Genomic DNA, 22,645 nt, shown 5'->3' on the forward strand with positions numbered 1-22,645 from the left:
TGGCAAAATGTTGATAAATACTGAAACTGAATGATGGGTATGGTGGGAAGAAATTATACCAGTTTTCTTTGAAAATGTCCATAAAAATGAAATTTAGAGATGCTGAGCCACTGCCCATTTGCAATGGCGCATGGAAGTCAAAGCTGCACCTCCAGCATGGCCCCTCCGGCCAGCCAGGCACCTCCAACGAGACCTGCACCCAGGCCAGCACCAGCAGCTCAGCTGCCAGCAGTGGCCCCACCCTCTGCAGTTGAGTCTCCTACTGCTGCACCCTGGCAGCCAGGTCTGATGGTCCAGATGGCAACCACTGCAGCTGGCGTGGCTGTGGGCCCTGCTGTGGGGCACACACTGAGTCAACTATCATGGGAATGGGGGCCTTCGACAGAGGAGGTAATGCTGGGCTCACAAGGCCTGACATCACTTACCAGGAGCCTCTGGGAGACTAGCTGCACAGCAGCAGCAGCCTTGCTTGTATAAGACAGAACAGTTTCTGGAGCGTGCCCAGAACTAGGGTGACGTCAAGCTCGGTGAGGGTTCCAATGAGGTGCTGAAACAGTGCAGATGTGCACATGTACTGGCCTAATCAAGAAGTTCAACTGAAGACACAGAAAATCGGCTTTGACGATCAAGTTAATTTAGCATAAAAATGTAACTGATGGTGAAGGTATAAAGTGTGAAACCAGCAGTTAAGCCTCTCCTCTGTCATTCACAGCTTCCTTGCTTCAGAATTGCAGTGGAAGAGGATATTCTTACTGTGCAGAATTTCATTAAGATGGCATAAAATTGGGGGCTGGGTAAATGGTTGCATGGCCTCCTTAAACCAGCTATTGTTATTTTATTGTTTGTGAGATAACTGGAATAAAGTGATTTTCTTCCAAAAACAATAATAAAAAATAAAATTTAACATAGATTGTATTACTAGTACCAAATAATTACATATTGTCTCCTCTTTTTTCTCTTCAGCCTCTTTATGGCAAATTCCCTAGAATTGTATCTGGGGTTGTAAAGGCCTGGAAGCACAGACGAGTGAGTGACAAGAGAGGACCCGGAATGGAATGGAATCTGCTTAAGGGCAGGCAAGCTGGTTAGGGAGAAACCAAAGCTAGGGCTAAGAGCAGAGCCTTAGACAAAGAGTCAGGCCAAGGTCAAAGAAAACATCTGAAATGTAACTGGGTAAAACGTGAGGTGATGATACCATAATTTAATATAGCCCTCTGTCATTTATAAGCTCTGTACTTATTATATTACTCAGCTTAATTATCCTAACAGTTCCATGAGGGAGAAATAACAGGCCTTCTTTCCATATCCCCCACAAATAGAAAACAGGACTGAACACTAGAAAAAGAGCTGAATGGAAGCACAATGGCTGGCCCAGGAGAGGTGGGCTACACACTCTGTTTGGTGGGCAGTGCTGCTGGGGTTTTCAATGAATTGTATTGCTTGATGGTGGAATGGATAAATCTCCAGTTTGTCCCAGGCCTTAGCACTCCCTGTTGTCTTTCTCATCCCAGGCCCAGTTCATACACCTAAGTGTTTGCCTGGCCCTTGCCCTGTGAATCAAATGTATTTTGATATGACATTTCAGAGGACACTGCTAGAAAAGGTGGAAAGCTATAATGGAAGCCTTTTTAAGGTATAGCAAGTCGTAAGAGAATTATTTTTTGTTTAATATAGTTAAGTAAATATTTTAACTGGCCACTTTTTATAGTCTGGATGTCAGCAAAACCTTTATATTTACGTTCATGTGTTTGATCACTACCTTTCATATATTTTACATATTTTTAATTAAGAGGAATTCTTGTTAAGAAATTTCCACAGATGCAAATAGGATAATTGTAGTAGCCACCTCTTTCTTTCCCTATCATTCTTAATCTCAACACCTTTGCAGTACAACATTTTTGGCAGTGGAAACCTTTTCTCTAATAAAATCTTTTTTTTTTTTTGAGACAAGGTCTCACTCTGTCACCCAGATTGAAGTGCAGAGGCGCCATCTTAGCTCTAGTACAAGCTCCACCTCCCAGGCTCAAGTGATCCTCCTACCTCAGCCTCCTGAGCAGCTGGGACTATAAGCAGGCACCACCACGCCTGGTTAATTTTAGTATATATATTTTTAGTAGAGACAACGTTTTGTCATATTGCCCAGGCTGGTCTTGAACTCCCGGGTGTCAAGTAATCTGCCCACTTTGGCCTCCCAAAGTGTTGGAATTACAGGCCTGAGCCACTGTACCTGGTTCAAATACAATCTTACACAGAATTCCAATATTAAAATATTAAAACTCTGTTTTGTTGACATTAATAAGTTAGAATTAAATTTTCTCCAAGAAAAATTAAGCCATAAAGTTACAGATGACAGTTATAGTCTTCTATTCGACGCAGTTTCCAATTATTTCTGTATTTTATTTTAGTGACATGATTGTAAAGAAATTGTTTTCAATTAAGTAAAAATGGCAGAAGACGCTTTAGTCCAATATTTGCACAAAACAGAAAACTGCAGCACTGCCCGCCAAATAGAGTCTGCAGCCCACCTCTCCTGGGCCAACTAGTGTGCTTCCTTTACCGTAAGCCATTCAATTCTTTTCCTGTTGTGCAGCGTTGTTTCCTATTTCTGGGGGATATGTTGTCAAAAACAATTGTTACTATATTTGTACTTTTTTCACAAGCAAATTTGTTTATAATGATTCATCTTGTCTTTCCTCAACTTCACTGCGAATTAAGTACATAATATACCAAAATTTGTGTATTTTTTCTTTACTACCACCATTTCCCACCCGTTTTCTGTCCTTCTTCACCTTTTCTCCTCTTCATGTGTAATAGTGACCCGTGCTTGCTAAGCCAGAATTTGAATGCATTCTTTCGCTTGAAAATTTCAGCTGGTGTCACCCCTTCTTCTAGTCGACTTTCCAGTCTCTTGACATTAGCACAGGATGCTTCAAAACTAAATTCCAAATTCCAGCCAGGCAACATTTGGGATAATAACATCAAGTAGCTTTGGCTCCATGCACAAAATCAACTTCACTAAAATCTCATAACTTTGAATTAAAATCTAATTATTCAATTTAAACATGCCGAGAAACATCATTTTGAAAAATCTCATCATTTTCCTTTTTCTAATGTGATGTAAACAGTTCCTAAATAGTAATGTTTATGGAAATCATGAATTACAATGAGATGTTTTCCATATTATAAGGAATCACAAACATTTCCTTAAATATTTAGGTTAATTAAACTCTAAATGCTTCTTACACCTTTTTGATAAAAATATTTCAAATTAAACATAAAAAAAATACCCTCTAAGTATACGCCACTGCAAATAAGATGCTAACATGATTTTTAAAAAATCAATCCAAATTTAGTATATCTAATTTTATAAGCTACTTCCAAGATATTTTTTGAGAAGAAAACTCACAAAGAAATGACCTAAATGGTAGGAACCAGCTATCATTTCATTTTCACCATATTTAAAGACTTAAAACCCACAACTCACTTGGCAGATGATATGACCACTGCATGTTCATCAGAATTGAGGATTTTTGTAAGATGCGTTGCAACTGAGTCTTCATAAATCGTCATCTGAAAAAAGGAAAAAAGAAAACTCTACACTGTATTATTGTTGCTGGCATTTACACAACTCACTTACTGCTGCTCCAGACATGGAGCCCTTCGTGACATGTGTTAGGCAGGGCAATGGCTATAATGAAATATATGAAAGAGTCATTATGCAAAATGGATATTTCCTTTTGGCAAAAGGCTTTCAGTTTCTAGAATTCTTTAATTTATATTCTTATGGAAATCCATAAAAACCCCTTTACAAAATTTTTTAATGTAAAAATATCTCAATATAAAAATAATTCCTACAAAGTAGTACAATAAAAGCCAAAAAAATCTAGTAAAAATTGGGCAAAAGACTAGACATTTAAATATAAAAATACCCAAATGGCCCATAAACAGATGAAAACATATCCAATCTCAGCCATCAGGCAAATGGAAACTAAAACCACAATGCAGTACCACCATACAGCTCCAAAATGGCTAAAATGAAAACAACTAGAAAATGGCAAGTGCTAGCAAGGCTATGGAGCTACAGAATTCTCATATGCTGCTGATGGGAATGCAAACTGATACACTCTCACAAACGATTTGGTAGTGTCTCTTAAAGCTGAACATATGCAATGATATCACAGGACTCAGAAATTCAACTTCTACATCTACACCCAAAAGAAATGCAGAAGAGTGTTCACCAAAAGACATGCACTAGGATGTTCACAGCAGCATTCATCTAATAGTAGAATGGATGACAAATTGCAGTGTATTTATGCAATGGAAGACCATAGGAGAATGAGAATGAATGATTTATAGCCAAGCCACAGTATAGATGAATCTGATAAACATAACATCGAGTGAAAGAATCCAGAAACAAATGAAAGCACACAAAATGATTATATTTTATAAAGTACAAAACAGATACCAATCTATGCTATTAGAAGTTAGCATAGCAATTATTGGGATAGGAGGCGGGGGTCTTGACTGAAAGGGGGCATGAGGGGGCTTATGGGGAACTTGAACACTGTCGGGTGGCCTGGCAAAGATTTGTTTAGTTTGTGAAAATTTACCAAGCTATACATTTATGACCTGTGCACCTTTCTGTATGTATAATTCCATAAAAAAAGTTTTTAAAAATGCTGAATGCACTTTCATATAATCATGTAAATAAATATCTCTTTTAAACAATAGTCAAAATGCCAAAAGCATCCATAATCCCTTTTCTAGTTGACTCAAACTTTAACATCCTGTTGAAAGAACACATACATTTTCCTAATATGTAAAAATGTATACAATATTTAAACAGCCTCATATTCAGAGCCTTACATCAAATGTATGCCTCAAATAATATTCCATTTCACACAGCTCAAAATTTTCTAGTATAAATGATCTGCTTTAGGCAAGCTGGCCACCTATGCTCTTCTGCCTGACTCACGTATCTTTTCAATACTTTTACCAATCAGCCTCAGTTCAGAATCTTCAATTAAGTCTGAATAAGCCTTCCCCACAAAGCCTTCCTGATTAGCCTCTTCCCAAAAGGACCACATTCCTAATTTACCTTCATTCCACCAGTGAGTATGTTACTCTTTCAAAAGTACGTTACTCTTTTAAATTTCTACCTTCCCTCCTTCAAAGGCAGACCACTACAGGAAAGCAATTTTACATTAAAGAAAGGAAGGCAGGCCAGGAGCTCCAAAGTTACACATGATGTTGTATTGACCCACAGATCCACTTTATTGATCTCTTAAACACTAAAAATTATATCTTTACAGCTAGGATCAGAAAAATGAAAATATATCATCTAAAAATAAACTTTAAAATTTGAAAAAATAAAATGCTCTCCAGAGGTTGGTTTTATTTTTCTTCCCTGCAGGGTAGAAAATATTTTACATGATCATTAATGCTATTAACAAATTTATTAATGCCAGTTGATAAATGAATTAATTAGTAACATTTGATTAATGCCATTTGAAACTTACGTTCAAAAACTCCAAGTTTTTGTCCATTAAAAATATTCAAAGATCAAAAAATACAACCTCTCTCAGAGGAAAATAAAATAGCCTCTATGTCCAAAGATAAAATTATAGATGTAACTTATTAACCTATTATGCAGTCACTTAGCAGGGTCAGAAAAGTAAGTAATAATAAGAGTTAACATTTTGTATGTGTAGCAGGCACTGTAATTAAGCACTCTGCATACATTTACCCCTTTATCCTGTTTTATAGCCAAAGAACTTGAGGCTTGTTGAGTAATGTGCCTAAGACCCACAGCTAATGAAATACAGAAAAGCTAAGAAGAAAGATTTAGTCTACTTTTATCTCAGTTTTCAAGGTAAAAAAGTCACACACAGTAAAACGCATTCCTGGTGCCAGCCTAGTTCAGGGTCTAGCCAGGGCTATTCAGAACACTCATTTAATCTGTTATCTTGAAGTATGCTATCCCTTTGTTACAAAAATAAGTTTATTTTTAAAAAGCAAAGTTTCATTTAAAACCCTTTTGTACAAAAAAAGAGATTTCCTTCATATCTTTAGAATTGTACCTCATATTTAGTGATTATATATAAATGATAAAAGTAAATTATTTACTGTTATTTTATATGCTAGAAAATAGACATTTCTGAAGTAAATGGAAGAAAAAAATTCTCCTTTTCGTCTTTTTTGGAAAGAAAATTAATTAACATTTACAAATATACTGTTAAGATAAAGGACAGGTTTCTATAAAAATGCGTTATGTTTATGGAATCACATAACTAAAAATGCTGCTGAAAATAAAGCGGTAAATATATCAATCTTTAATAGTGATTATCTCTGGGTGGTAGGACTACAGGTGATTTTATTTTCTTTTTCATATAATTTGGTATTTCCCGAATTTTTTTAGAAGCAGTTTGGCTATCAGCAGTTTTTATGTCAGAAAATGTTTTAAAAATACAATTAGCTTCTCTAAGAAACAGCCCCATTCCTTGCCTTAGTTTTGACAAGATCATAATTTTCTTAATGACAAAACAAAGATTTCAACTGTGAAATAAACAGATGAATTTTCCTGGAGGGAAAGATAAGTTAGCATAGATCAAATGGTCTTAATGTGTCAGAGAATAATCCTCTGAAGGTCAGGTTCTGTTTTAAATCTATATCGCTTTGAGGTTTAATCAGAACGTTGCATCTTTAAAAACATTAGTCATTTATGGTCTGTAGTAGAGATGGAATTAAGTGGTCTTTCTTCCTTTAGCTATATCAACAGGCTTAACCCAGAGACCTGTCTTGTCGTCCCTTCAAAAGAGTAGGGGCCAGCCACAGTGTCTCATGCCTGTAATCCTAGCACTTTGGGAGGCTAAGGCAGGAGGATCTCTTGAGACCAGGAAGTCAAGGCCGCAGTGAGCTGTGTTTGGATCACTGCATTCCAGACAGCCTGGGCCACAGAGCAAGACCCTGTCTCAAAAAGAAAAGAAAAAGAAAAGAATACGCAAAGCAAGTAGTAAGAGAGAAACTAACTGTATAATATTCCGGCCATGAGTATTGGTGTGTTTGGAGACTGTTTAAAGAAGCTAACATCTTATAACCAAACAATCTAATGGCCAATACTAGAAGCAATCTAATATTAGAAACAATCTAATGGCCAATAGTAGAAGATGAATAAACACTAACAGGAAACACCAGCTGACCTTCCTGGAGCTCTCCTGACAAAAAGGAAACAGGCAGGTAGAACATGCAGGGAGGATTATCTGGGCAGGAGAAGAGATAGGGCTTTACACATCCGTTATATCATTTAACTCCCAAGACTTTGTAGCCTCACTTTACACAAGAAGAGGTCCAGGAATGGGAGTGACTGGGCACTCCCAGTGTGGGTGGTCATGGAAGGACTCTAACCTAGATTCAGGATTCTTCTTTCTGGGGGAGAGGACTAGAGGTAGTCAATGAGACCATACCCCCAAAATAAAATTAAGTTAACATGCTACCATATATTAGGAGTACATTTTCACATTTTTTTTCCCCAAGATACCCACCCCCATTTCAAATATAGGTAAAGGGTTAAGTCTTACATAAAATTCTTCAGATGCTTCTGGAGGTCCTGGAAGTAGGGAAGCTTTTGGTGGCAATTTGAGTTCATATGTCATTATACTCCACCTAAAGGGAGAAAAACTCTTTGGTCTAAGATTTCCTTAAAATTGGATAAACTAACTGTTACCATCTCATACACACACACACACACACACACTTTCATGAACTATGGTTTATTTTATCTTAAAACAACCAAAAATGGGAAAAGAGATCACATTTCGGTAATCTCATAAAATGTTGAATTCATAATTTACGATTTCCACATCTTACCACTTCTCCAATTAGTGGCTTCCAAATGTTTTAAGACCCATAGCCCACAATAAGAAATCCACACTGGTTACAACGCCCCCACTTCTTCACAGGTACAATGCATTCTGACTTTTCCATTCTTTTCTGTTCTATTTTAAAAATAATGCTCATTGCATTTCACTAACTAGGTTATAAACTACTAATGAGTCATAACCCCAAAGTTGTAAAGCAATATCTTAAATTAAATAAATACATACTACCTATAAACTGTTACTCAACTTGCCAAATCAGCTTATATATATATAAAATGAAAATTACTGAAATACCCCTTCCATTAAGAAAGAATGAATGTAACCATGGGAGTAGGGGGAAAATACTAATAATACTTAACTGAAGTAAATGTATTTCAATTAGCTATAAGTATTAATTTCAAAGCAAACACAAAATCATTTGGTGTTAGAGAAAAGCAATCAACTCAAGTCCAATTTTCTATCTAAAATAATAATTTCAAAATTTGGGAACAACAGTTAGGTCAGGACATTATTGGAGACTAACAAAATATGAAATGAAGGCCAGGTATGGTGGCTCATGCCTGTAATCCCAGCACTTTGGGAGGCTAAAGTGAATGAATCACTGGGGCTCAGGAGTTCCAGACCAGCCTGGGCAACATGGTGAAACCTCATCTCTACGAAAAAAAATTAAAAATAGCCTGGCATGGTGCTGCGCACCTGTAGTCCCAGTTACTTGGGAAGCTGAGGAGGTAGGATCACTTGAGCCTGGGAGGTGGAGGTTGCAGTGAGCTGAGATCACAACGCTGCACTCCAGCCTCGGCGACAGAGCCAGACCTTGTCTCAAAAAAAAAAAAAAGAAAAAGAAAAGAAAGGAAAAAGGCCAGGTGCGGTGGCTCATGCCTGTAATCCCAGCACTTTGGGAGGCCGAGGCAGGGAGATCACCTGAGGTCAGGAGTTCAAGACCAGCCTGGCCAACATGGTGAAACCCCATCTCTACTAAAAATACAAAAAATTAGCCATGCGTGGTGGCAGGTGCCTGTAATCCCAGCTACTCGGGAGGCTGAGGCAGGAGAACCACTTGAACCCTCGAGGTGGAGGTTTCAGTGAGCCAAGATCATGCCACTGCACTCCAGCCTGAGTGTCAAGAGCAAAACGCCATCTCAAAATAAAAGAAAAAAAAAAAGATGTGAAATAAGATTTTAACACAGAAACAAAGCATAATAAAAGCAGTACCATAACACATGAATTTTAAGAAAAGCATAACACAGCTGAAGCTATTGATAGAACCCAGAGGAAAATTCCAAGATCAATATTTAAACAGAGTCTAGTGTATCATTCAGCCTATGAGAATAAATGTTTGCATAAAAATTCAAATTCCCAGAAAGCCCCCAATAGGCATACATTATATTTTGGGATATGTAAACTAGTTATTTTTGGCTACTATTCAACTCTTGACATGAAAATACTTTAAAAGAAATTTATTTTGGGAGACCAAGGCAGGCGGATCACGAGGTCAAGAGATCAAGAACATCCTGACCAACATGGTGAAACCCTGTCCCTACTAAAAATACAAAAATCAGCTGGGCATGGTGGCACACACCCAGCTACTTGGGAGGCTGAGGCAGGAGAATCGCTTGAACCCAGGAGGCGGATGTCACAGTGAGCCGAGATCGTGCCACTGCACTCCAGCCTGGCAACAGAGTCAAACTCTGTCTCAACAACAACAACAACAACAACTAAGAGGCTGGGCACAGTGGCTCACACATATAATCCCAGCACTTTGGGAGGCTGAGGTGGGCGGATCACGAGGTCAGAAGATGGAGACCATCCCGGCTAACATGGTGAAACCCCGTCTCTACTAAAAATACAGAAAATTAGCAGGGCGTGGTGGCGGGTGCCTGTAGTCCCAGTTACTCGGCAGGCTGAGGCAGGAAAAAGGCGTGAACCCCGGAGGCAGAGCTTTCAGTGAGCAGAGATCGCACCACTGCACTCCAGCCTGGGCTACAGAGCGAGACTCCGTCTCGAAAATGAAAAAAATAAAAAATAAAAAAAAAGAAAAGAAATTTATATTTGAAAACCAAAGTCATTCATTTATCCATGAGGTAGATACAGAAACAAAGCATAATAAACTACACTGAGCATCTCAAAGTCACAGGAAACACAAGGGTGAATAGGCTCCCCCAAAGAAGCTTACATTCTAGTGCAGAAAACATGTATGATGCAAGCAAACAAAACAATTAAACTTTGTAAATATCCAAACAGGGAAAACCACGAGTAAAAACATAAAAGTCAAGTTCCTTATAGCTGGAAATACTTTACTGGTCAAAGACAGTTAAATAAATGGTAAATAAATCCATCCAAATGTCTGAGTTCCTTGCACCTTCCACGCTATACCTCCCCACTCGATAGGAAATGGTTGGAGCTAAAGAAAAAGGAGAGAGTGGCAGCAAGAGATAAAAAAGTGAGGAAGAGATGCATATGAGTACCAGCTAAGCAGAGGCAGAGGCCAAAAGGAAAGGAACCATCTGGCCAAATACATAAAGGGGAGAGAGTGCAGAGTTGAGAAAGGACCCTGGAAACTAGACAGAACAGTGACTGCGGTTTACCGTGCCGGTTCTATTACTTATTAGCTATTTAACTTAGATAATGTAAAAACCTCCTAAACCCTTTCACCAGTAAAATGGAGATAGCAATATTAGCTATCTCTAGGAGAAGGGCAATAATTAAATGAGACGCTACACGATTTAAAACAGCTAGGAAGTGCTAGGCAGACAAAACATTAGTTTTTTTTATTCCCACTGTATCCAGAAGACTAAATTTTCATCTTTGTAAAATAATGCTTTTCTGACCCAACCCACAGTGTTGTTTTCAGGATCAAATAAATATATTTGAAAAACTCATGTAATTTAGAATATTAAACAATGACTTTTTAACTTTTTTTTTTTTTGAGACAGAAGCTCGCTCTGTTGGCCAGGCTTCAGTGCATTGGCACGATCTCGGCTCACTGCAACCTCCGCCTCCCGGGATCAAGCGATTCTCCTGCCTCAGCCTCCCAAGTAGCTGGGATTACAGGGGCCCACCACCATGTCCAGCTAATTTTTGTATTTTTAGTAGAGATGTGGTTTCACCATGTTGGCCAGGCTGGTCTCGAACTCCTGACCTCGGGTAATCCTCCCACCTTGGCCTCCCAAAGTGCTGGGATTACGGGCGTGAGCCACTACATCCGACCCACTTGTTCTTTATAAACAGTAAATTAATAAAGGAAACATAGGAATAAAATATTCCTATGTTTCTAATAAAGGTCTTAAGTTTCTGAATCCACTTTGATTTGTGTGTATGTGTATTTTCTTTTGTTTTGATTTTGCATACCAGTAGGTATTCAAGGAATTTCACCATGGAGGTGCTGTTTCTTGGCTAACCACCTGGAGAAGTGACTTTTTATTTTTATTTTTTTAAAACTGTTTTGAGACAGGGTCTCACTCTGTCGCCCAGATTGTAGGGCAGTGGTGCAATTGCGGCTCACTGCAACCTCCACCTCCTGGGCTCAAGTGATCCTCCCACGCAGGCCTTCCAAAGTATTGGGATTACAGGCGTGAGCCACCTCCCCCACCTGAGAAGTGAATTTCCATAGCACACAAGGGGAAAGCACATACCCAGGGTAGATAAAATGCCTAACAGCAGGGGAAGTGGTCTTTACATTTGCAACAAAGAAAGCATTTAAATAACCCCTTTTGTTTGGTAATCACAGAATTGGACGGTTGCCTGGGAAGTCACCTCCAGGCTCATTTACAAATAATGGTGATTTTATTTATTTATTTCCAATCTTTTTTCCCCAGAATTAGGTATAGTTGACAAATAAAAAACTGTATATATTTAAGATGAACAACTTGATGTCTGGATATATATACACCACAATCAAGGTAATTGGCATATCCATAGGTACCATTTCTCTTTTTTGTTCCTTTTCTTCTTTTAACCTCCAGATTATTTTAAAGGTTACGATTAATTAGGTTATAGCCCATCTTAGAGTAATTATATTTCAGATTGGTGGCTCCCTGATGAAATTTTGTTATTTTCGGGAAGAGTTCCACAGATGACTAATTCTATCAAAGTTGTTTTGATTTATGCTACCTCAAGTTGATCATATTTTGACATCTGTCTTCTACTGACATTGGGGGATGAGGAGTCACTGGTTACTGAGTCCTGTTGTTTCTTATACCCAAAGTCTAAACACCTCCTCCATAACACTCAGGGTACACATTGTGGTTTCCTTTTTATACATGGACATTCAGAGAGAAAGCAATTAAGAGATGTAATCAAGAACAGCATAAACACAATGATAGTCCCTTCATTTGAAGCTATCTTCCTAACACTTCCCTGTCCCTGGGAAAGGACTGCTTATACTTTAACATATGTAGTTCTTACTGGATCAATGCATTCTTTATATATATGTTTAAGAGGAGATAGTCTAACAAATCTAACGTTTATATGTCCGCTTTGGCTTTTTGGAAACCACACGATGACAGGAGGCTACCTAATATACTCATCAAAAGGTTGCCTACAAAATGAACTATTTTAGTTTTCTGACCTGAACTGTAATTAAAAGTAAATAGTAGTAACATAGCCTTCTATATTTAAAATAATGAGTTCCTCAGACTAGTTTTTTATAATTCATTCATTCACTATAAAACATCTTTATTGAGTGTCTTCTCTGTGATAGGCCCTGCTCTCCATCTCAGGTATTAACCAGTGGACAAGATCAGAAAGGCTCTGCCTTTGTGGAGCTTCTAGTCAGTACAATTTATTAATAAATATTTATTAATAAATCATCGAAAAACGATTTCAGTATGCCATTTTCCATCTAGTTGTAGAAAAGAATTCACTTTTACCTGTCCAACATTTTGGTGCTGGCTCGTTCCAGTTTCTCTAGGATCTGAGGAAGCTGGGTGTCGTCGTCATATGAACCTCCCCAGCCAAGAACTCGGGCAAGGTCATTTCCTGTACCCAAAGGCAACACTCCCAGCTGACACTGAAAGACAGTGCAACAGGGTGACTTTCAGACAAGTTGAGAAATAGGGACAACTGCATTTCTGCACCTCTTGTAAGTATGTTAGTATGCGTTCATGTTAACTAGCAAGTAAAAGAATTAGCACTTGCCTGTTTATTCAAGTTGAGCTTATCGATTTCTGACAAAACCCAACCTACGCTTCCATCGCCTCCACAAACAAGAATCCGGAAATTGTCAAACTTCTGAAATAATCTTAAACTGAAAGCAAAAAGGATTTTATTTTAGTATAAAGAAATAAAAATCACTTTCCTCAATTCTTTGTTATTCTGTATCGGTATTCATATTCAGATTAAATATAAGAACTCCTACTTACATGTTAATTATACCATAAACATTCATTGAAGTGTAATTTTAACTCAAGAAAACTTCTGAATCATAAGGAGGAAAGGGAATGATAAGTAGAAATGAAGATAAAATTAGGAGGAGTGGGGGTGAGAAATGAGAAAACAAAAAAGAAGCAGAGACCAGGAAAGATAAAGTAATACAAGATGGTGGAAGTAGTGGTTCCTCTCTTTCTATTACAAGAATAAATTCTTTCCTTAAGAATTACAAACCATGGGTAAGGAATCTACGGTGCTGAAGCTAATGAGTGACACTTCGGCAGTTCCTAAAGACACCAATCAATGTATTGCTCTCAGGACTCCCAACTGGCTTTTTCTCCTCTTCTTCTCCTATTCTCAGGTCCATCCTTCTATTTTACCTCATCTCAACTTTTGACACATCCCATCTCCTAAATGTACCTTTGTACACTTACTTCACGTATTATGGAAAATCTGAAAAATATTAGAGGGACAACCTCAGGAAGTTTCACCAAGAGAGGTCCTTGGAGCCTTCGAGGACAAATGGGAAAAATAAATCAAGACGATAAGATAATGGAACTATACCCAGCACTTTGGGAGGCCGAGACGGGCGGATCACGAGGTCAGGAGATCGAGACCATCCTGGCTAACATGGTGAAACCCCGTCTCTACTAAAAATACAAAAAAAACTAGCCGGGCGACCTGGCGGGCGCCTGTAGTCCCAGCTACTCGGGAGGCTGAGGCAGGAGAATGGCGTGAACCCGGGAGGCGGAGCTTGCAGTGAGCTGAGATCCGGCCACTGCACTCCAGCCTGGGCGACAGAGCGAGACTCCATCTCAAAAAAAAAAAAAAAAAAAAAAAAAAAAAGATAATGGAACTATAAAGGATTATAAAATGGATGTGTTAGAAAGGGGGACAAAACTACCCTAGCATGGCAGAGACAAAGAAGGTGAGAAGACGAAACTGTAGCACCTCAGCAGAGGAAAGGAAGGGCAGTACACGTAGATAAGGAGGAAGCTGGGTATAAATGAACAAGACCGACATCCATGTGACCAGAAGGGCCTGAGACTTAGCAAGATAAAGGCAATGGAAGCGGGAAGGAAAAACTCAGGGGGCAAAAGTAAACAGAGGCACCAAGAGAGAAGGAAGGAGACAAACAGAGAAGACAGACGAAAGTGTCACATTACAAAACACAAAATGCCTTTTCAGGCACTGGTATCGAAAATCCCATTTCTACTTCTGCGTTCATGCTTTAAGGTAACGGTAAAATCCAAGAGAAAAGCTAAGTTGCCATAAGTAAATCACATAGAGGTTTGAAGGCCCCTGGTTCAGAAGACATAATATCGCCTCTTAAGAAAAATCATATGCATACCCTAAAAATGTATTGAAAGTGCCAAAAGATATATTTTCCCTCAGTGAAAATACTACTTAGTTCATTTTATCTTACAGATTGTAAGTTATATGACATCCAGAAAGCTGAAAGGAATCATCAACAAAAGTATTTCTTTATCATTTACATGAACTGAGTCTGAGATCCTTGAAGAACTGCCCTTGACAGCCATGACAGTCCCTCTACTTTGGTTTAATAATTGATTATTTATATTACATATAAATCAACATCAGCCTTCTATGCAAATCACTTTCTTTTTTTTTTTTTTTTTGAGACGGAGTCTTGCTCTGTCGCCCAGGCTGGAGTGCAGTGGCCGGATCTCAGCTCACTGCAAGCTCCACCTCCCGGGTTTACACCATTCTCCTGCCTCAGCCTCCCGAGTAGCTAGGACTACAGGCGCCCGCCACCTCGCCCGGCTAGTTTTTTGTATTTTTTAGTAGAGACGGGGTTTCACCGTGTTAGCCAGGATGGTCTCGATCTCCTGACCTCGTGATCCGCCCATCTTGGCCTCCCAAAGTGCTGGGATTACAGGCTTGAGCCACCGCGCCCGGCCGCAAATCACTTTCTAATATTACTTTATATTTCTATATTTATGTAAGTTGATCTTTCTTGGAGCTAAAGAAATTGTTAGTATTGTTTGATGTAGAATATATTGTAAAACATTTTCTAAACAAATTTTGGAATTGAGAAATTTCAATAGAGTTTTGGAATTTATACAAGACAGTTGTATAACTATCCAAGAGGTTGTGTTAAAACTTATAATTAGAGCTTTAAAAACGAGGGAGGGATCTAAAGGAATCTATTCATGAGCTGAAAAACCAGACACATTTAACACCTAGTCCTACATTGTATTCAAACAAGATTTATCAATAAGCAGTTACCCTAAATGAGGACCTCCATTCATTAAATCAAACACCTGAGCCGGATTTAGCAACTGTTTAAAGCGACGAAGGAACTTTACTCCCTGATTATCTCCACTCTTAGAATTGACAAAAACCAATAGAGGACTAACACAGAACGAAAATGTTGCTCTACAGAAACCTGTGAAAAAAACACAATACAAGATCAATACATACGGCTTTCTCTTTTAAATTATTAGCAAACTTTCAGACAAAAGAAAATAAATTTATAAAAACTAGAGCATTAAGTTATAATTTAGCTCTCCAAATAGAGATAGGTTAACTATTTATATACAAACCTAAATATTTGTATGTAATTCTTATGTTTATATTCAATATTTCAAAGTATTTTAAGTGCTCCTTTCTGCAGTCTGAGAGAATATTTTAAAATTTATAGTAAACAAAATCAGGGCTTAGGTTGGGGGAGAGGGCTGTTAATAGCATAGGTTTAAAAAAAAGTCACATATTTTGAGGTTTATAAACTTACATCTTCAGGTTTATAAACTTATACCTAAGATATCTATTGGCATAAATTAAATGAAAAGTTTGAAAAGCAAAAAGCATGATATCAATGCAAGACATTAATAAGAGCACAGTTCTCCCTATGTATTCTTGGGGAATTGGCTCAGGAGTCCCATGAATATCAAAATCCACAGTTGCTCAAGTCTGTTATATTAAACAGTATAGTATTATACACGGTAAAACCCTTTGTAATATGGTTTGCTTAGAAGGAAGTAATTAGTATGTAATCCCAAAACCAGTGTTGTAGAGGGGCTCCTCAGCACTTTACAGTTAAGTTGTAAGATTTTGGGAAAAGTGCATTTATGGGAATATAAATTCCTACAATGAAATTACAGAAAAACAGATTTTAATAACAGCCATGCTAATAGGCAGTTTCAATTATAGAGGAAAAAAACACTTATAAAAATTAACCTTTTCAGATTGTATTGCAGTACAGAGTAATGATCTTATTTTATTTACTAAAACATAAAATCTAAAAGTCTTATATACAGTAATTTCGCCAATGTGTTAATAGGTATTCTACAACTTTCACTTAAATATATTCTTTTAAAAATGGAATGTACTTTCAGCAATTGAAATGGAATTATTTTAGAAAAACTGACTACAAGAGTCAATGATAGGTATACTTATTCTAGGAAAAGAAATATATATATCAATATTAAATATACCAGAAATATACATACTTACACTACTGCTACATACCATCGGAATCAGTGCTGTTTAGTGCAATTGGAGGTATGATAGATACTTTACATTGACCAAGTGGACATATTGGATGGTATAAATCTTTGCAGGCAGTGTGTACCTAATAACAAACAAATATACCTTCAAGAATCATAAAAATAATGTTTTGCCATTACAAATCACATCTAAGGAACTGATAATCTAGAATCAACTGTACCACAAAATGTTCAGTAATTCATAAACTACTTTAAATGGTATAATATTTATACTTAAGGAAATGACTAAACATTTTAGAAATGGATATTTGATTTTGGTCCATGCGACCAATTCTTGTAATTATCTCAGAGAAGAATATATAGTTAATGAATAATTGGTGAAGGCAAGGAGAGAGGAAGAGAAGAGGCCAAGTGCAGAGGAAGGGAGGCAGAGAAGAGAAAAAGAAGGGGAAAAGGAAGAAGAAGGAGGGAAACTAACCAGCATGTTAATATCATTGCCCATAAAATAAATTGATGTCAGAACATTTATTTTGTTTTAATAAAAATTCTTACAAAATTTAACAACGATAAAATCTGTAATGTGCCTGCTTTTTCTGCAGTAATCCTGTAACTTTCTATTCACATTTCCCTATCATTAAAGTTACAAATACACCCATGCTTACTTTCTCAGCTGGACTGCTGCTCTGTAAGGTAAAGGAAAGTGATGCCTATCACAGGCACCCAGTAAATGTGCTTTCAGTAGAAATGAGTTTCATGGTCATGCAAGGATATGTTTTGTTCTCTATTGAGAACAAAAACAAGGATAACTTATTAAGCAGGACCCAGGCAACTTAGGATACTTTGTGTACTTGTCTGGAGAGCCTTCTAAATGTTTTAACCAGTAAAAGCAGACACTTTTCATCAAGTTCTTATTTAATATGACTTTATTTTATTAGCCCTTTTAGAAAACTGGCATAATTAAACCTGTATTTATCAAACTTTTGGGAGAATAACTAAAATTTAATAGTAATTCTAATTCTGGTGATGACCTGTTTTTAGACAGTTTACTATTATGCTTTACAATAATTAACAATCCAAATGCATTTTAGAAAAATTAGCACACACAGATAGCTTTAAAAGTAATTTTAAAATGTATGAGAACCATGGAGCAAAACAGAAAGATATTTATAATAATGCTAAATAAGAAAAGCACATGATCAATTTATGTCTTCACAATTTTTACAGAAAAGGTAAAACTATGTCCACAGACCTGGATGACAGTAGGAAAAATTATAAGTTGATTCATTAGGCTTGTAGGGCTATAGGCTTTTTGATTTTGTTTGTTTTCTTTTTTTACTACACAGACTATGTTTTAGGCACTAGATATCCTGCTATTAGAAACTCATGTTTTTGTTTGTTTGTTTGACATGGAGTTTCACTCTTGTTGCCCACAATGCACTCCAATGCAATTGGAGTGCAATGGTGCGATCTCAGCTCACTGCAACCTCCGCCTCCCGGGTTCAAGCGATTCTCCTGCCTCAGCCTCCCGAGTAGCTGGGATTACAGACACCTGCCATCACTTCCAGCTAATTTTTGTATTTTTAGTAAAAACAGGGTTTCACCATGTTAGCCAGGCTGGTCTTGAACTCCAGACCTCAGGTGATCCACCTGCCTCGGCCTCCCAAAGTGCTGGAATTACAGGCGGTCATGTTTTTTATTTTTTATTTTTTAAGATGATGTTTCGCTCTTGTTGCCCACACTGGAGTGGAACGGCGCAATCTCGGCTAACTGCAACCTCCAACTCCCAGGTTCAGGCAATTCTCCTGTCTCAGCATCCCAAGTAGCTGGGATTACAGGTATGCACCACTGCATCCAACTAATTTTTTTGTATTTTTAGTAGAGACGGGGTTCCACCACGTTGGTCAAGCTGGTCTCGAACTCCTAACCTCAGGAGTCAGCCTGCCTCAGCCTCCCAATGTGCTGGGATTCTGGCCACTGTGCCAGGCCAGAAACTCATGTTTTAAAGGCAAAATAATATGTAAACAGGCAAATGGTTGTGTATAGGAAGTGCAAGACTAGGGGAGGTGCTATAAGGTGATGGTAGCTCAGAAACCAGCATGTCGAATTTACACAGGGTGGGGCAGGAATGATGTCACAAGGTGATATTTGAGTTTGCCAGGAAAAAAGAGAGAAAAGGCATCCTACCTTCTACCATCTGCAATACCACTGCTGTTCTAGTTAAGAAATGTTTAAACGTAAGGGGTGAATAGAATGAGCAAGTAATAAACCTAATTAACTCCTGCTGTTAAAGTTAACAGAGTTTAAAAATTACTGACTTTTTTTAAAGTAAAGATATACATATTGCATGTAAAGAAAATTTACATAAAATCTTTCAAAAATAATTCATCACACATGATGTGTTTTCTTTCTTTTTTTTTTTTTCTTGAGAGACAGAGTCTTGCTCTGTCACCCAGGCTGGAGTGCAGTGGCACAATCTCAGCTCACTGCAACCTCTGCCTCCCAGATTCAAGCAATTCTCCTGCCTCAGCCTCCCGAGTAGCTGGGATTATAGGCGCGTGCCACCACGCCCAGCTAATTTTTTGTATTTTTAGTAGAGACAGGGTTTCACTCTGTTAGCCAGGATGGTCTCGATCTCCTGACCTCGTGATCCGCCCACCATGGCCTCCCAAAGTGCTGGGATTACAGGCGTGAGCTACCGCGCCCAGCCAATACATTGGAAGTGAACAGTTGAAGCTCTAGAAGTAAAGAAATCGACTTTACTAAACGTACAGGCCAATGAAAATAGCAGGAAAATTTGCTATCAGTGGTTGTCCTCTCAAAAACAAATCTGAGGTGGGATGATGATTTTAAATCTTGTTTATGGGAAGAATGAATTCCTTTAAAATAAAAAAGTGGCATGAGAAGGTTTCAGGGGCGAGGCTTGCACTAAGATTCTAAAGCGAGACACCTGTTACAGTCTATATATTAGATTAAATGAGATAAGAGAAAAAGTATTAATAACATATCTAAGGCTAGTAAAAGAGGCAATCAGTGAAGAATAACAAAAGCATGAGGACAAAGAGAAGAAACACAGATTCACCTATCAGGCCTAACTAAAAAGTTGTAGGACTTATTTTCCTTTGTGGCCTGTCAGACAATCTCATTGATTAGGAAAGCAATACATCACACATCTCTTACATTTGCTGATCTACACTATACATACCCAAAACAATAGTTTTTCCACATGTTAAAATTTGAGGCTGGCTTCCAAATTTCAGCCAGCAGTGTTAAAAGACAAGACTCAAAACCACCAAATAAGTCAGCCCCAGTGCAAGGCAATCACTATCATCGTAGAACAGCATCGCCCAGTACTAAGATGAACACTCACACCCACGACCTCCTCATCCTGCAGTTTTTCAGTCCCACGCCACTGTCTGTGTGACCTCTTTCCTACTCTGACTGTCCTCAGTCCAGAGGCCCTGTCCTCACTGTATCTGGCATAAACAATCAGCTGTTGGCTTCGTGTTCAGCTGCGTATGTTGTTCACCTCTGTCAGGGAGCACTGATAGCGTTGTAGCAAATTTACATTTTGCACATCAACCAAAATTTGGTGACACACCAGAGAAGGGCTGTCAGGTAGTAAAATAGGCCCGAATATAGCAAACCACGTTGTTGATAAAGCAAAATGAAAAAAACAATAAAACTATGAATAGGAGATCTTGAGGCACAGGGCATGGAAGAACAAGAGTAAGTTTTACAGGGCATTTGAAACAACGACCAGACTAGGAGGACTATACTGTAAGGACAGAAGAATGTCACCATGGGGTGCATATGCTACCAGGCTCAGCTCTATCATAAATTCTTCGCCTTGCCTCTAAGCCAGGCGGATGACAAAGTTAGGGAAAGAAGCTAATTAACAAGGATGAACTGATTCCAAAACCCTCACCATTGTCTTACACCACAGGCATTTCCAATCCTGTAGACGGAGAACACTGCCACATGTTTTGTCGCAGACAGCACACTTGGCACTTACAGGCAGGTTGCCCTCGAGCCACTGGTGAGGCATCGCCACCTGTGGAGAAGGAAGAAAGGGCAGCCAGGTGAAGACTGGTGGACACCAACCTTACCCCAGCGGAGATTTTGAATCATTTCTCACTCTAGGGGATCAGTAGTATATTTCATGCATAGCATTCACTCATTTACCCCACATATACTGAGCATCTACTATGAACGTTCAAGCAATATAAAAGTAAGGTAAAGGCTTGCCCCTCAGGGTTTAGCTGAGGCATGTAAAGGGATGACAATAAAGTGATTACTAAGCATTACCAGAAATCCATATGCATGGTGCAATGGAGGCAAGGTTTTGAAAGGGAGGTGTACTGTTGAGAGGCAACCCCAAAGTCTGAAGACTGAACATCTCAGCTAAGCCTAGGCATCTCAGAGTTCATCAGAGGTCGACAACAACAGCCCAGCACAACGGCCACTTCTAAGCCGTATTCAAAACAGATTTCCTTCAAAATCTAAGAACTAAAGGAAGCTATGAAGGATTGAATTAAAAATAAAAACTCGGAATCAACCAAACCTTCTGTTAAATCCTAATAATAAGCATTCCTACTTATCTTTCTCAGCCTCCACAAGAGCAGAACATAAAAGAGGAGTTACTGGGAAGAGAGCAGAGACAGAGCAGCAGCTTACGCCATCTTCATCTTCTATAATGTCCTTCCCAATGGAGGCCAAGGTAGTCCATTTACAGTTATTTGTTGCTCTCACTGCACATCTTTTGTGAGCCTTGAATTTACACACTAAAGAAAAAAAAAAAAAAAGAACAACTGCTTTTAAGTGGACAAGAACTTTTGGACCAATGATTAAAGGAAATCACAGCATAAAATTTTAAAAGGGAGGGAGGAAGTAGAAGAAAACAAATATATTTAAAAGATTAAATTATTCTGCAACAATAGTAATGGTATTCTAGAAAACAAATATGGCTATGTATTTATGAAGCACTTTTATCAAGCTATAAGTAGATTGCTACTTAGAGGAACAGAAAAGAAATAAATGCAAAAGAATTACTGCTGTAGAAGGCAGACAACACACACATAGGAGAGAGGGAGAGAGGGAAGCAAATAAAATTTGGTAGCAGGTCTGCTGGTGATATCCTATTTTTAAATGTAGGTGCTGATTATACGAATGTGTTCAATTTGCAAAAATTCATCAAGCTGTACATTTCTGATATTTGTATTTTTCCATACATATAAAATACTGATTATAAGTCTGAAAATGTCAGTACGATAAAGTTGATCCAGAGGGGCTGTAAAGTACAAGTATACCAGCAAGACAGCCAGGCATCATGGAAAATAGGTTGGTGAGGGTCACAAACACGGCCCTATCTTTGGAAAGTATTATGTTGAGATGACCAAATGACAAATGTAGAAAGAAGGGATGATGAAGTGATGCTGTCACTATAGGTTTCACTAAATCTCCCCAGCCATATGATCAAAAGGAACTTATAAAAGAGAAATTGGAGGAAATAACTAGGGGGAAAAAAGCAGCCCATATATGGAAAAACAAGTGAACTATAGGTTATCTGAAAAATTAACCATACTTATGAAAATCGGAATTTGACTATTATTAAACACGTTTATCTCTCTAAGGAAATTATTCAAATATTAGTAGATACTGATATTAAGTCAGTTCCCGACTTCTAGCTAAAAAGTTAAAAGTAGAAATCATTTCAGTGCAAACATACTAAGGTAAGTGTTGCTAAATTTAAATGCAAGGTATCTCCTTTTCATGTGATTTTCTGGATTTCTAAGTCAATCATTAACAAATTTTGTATTACACACCATTCTCTTGAAACTGTCTTAATTTGATATAACATGAACACAAAAGTTTCAGGTAAAATAACTAAGATGTCTTTAGCCAAATGTTCAAAATGCTTCAGGTATCATGACT

At 38.0% G+C, this 22,645-nt stretch overlaps 1 protein-coding gene across 5 annotated transcripts in view; it reads right to left on the reverse strand.

Annotated features, from left to right (window-relative positions):
- The window catches only part of DGKH (diacylglycerol kinase eta), a 203,237-nt gene that overhangs the window by 49,685 nt on the left and 130,907 nt on the right, over positions 1-22,645 (reverse strand). For 4 of the 5 annotated variants that reach the window (XM_030922229.1, XM_030922231.1, XM_030922228.1 and 1 more), the window contains exons 7-14: positions 21,389-21,495; positions 20,640-20,765; positions 16,737-16,839; positions 15,495-15,654; positions 13,014-13,122; positions 12,746-12,885; positions 7,578-7,662; positions 3,485-3,570 (exon numbers count right to left, since the gene is read on the reverse strand). In XM_030922229.1, the coding sequence (XP_030778089.1) occupies positions 3,485-3,570; positions 7,578-7,662; positions 12,746-12,885; positions 13,014-13,122; positions 15,495-15,654; positions 16,737-16,839; positions 20,640-20,765; positions 21,389-21,495 (916 nt within the window). The remainder of the gene's footprint in view (positions 1-3,484; positions 3,571-7,577; positions 7,663-12,745; positions 12,886-13,013; positions 13,123-15,494; positions 15,655-16,736; positions 16,840-20,639; positions 20,766-21,388; positions 21,496-22,645) is intronic. The other variant, XM_030922232.1, reaches the window with a different exon arrangement.

The sequence above is a fragment of the Rhinopithecus roxellana genome, chromosome 18 (genome assembly GCF_007565055.1).
Source record: "Rhinopithecus roxellana isolate Shanxi Qingling chromosome 18, ASM756505v1, whole genome shotgun sequence".
NCBI lineage: Eukaryota > Metazoa > Chordata > Mammalia > Primates > Cercopithecidae > Rhinopithecus > Rhinopithecus roxellana.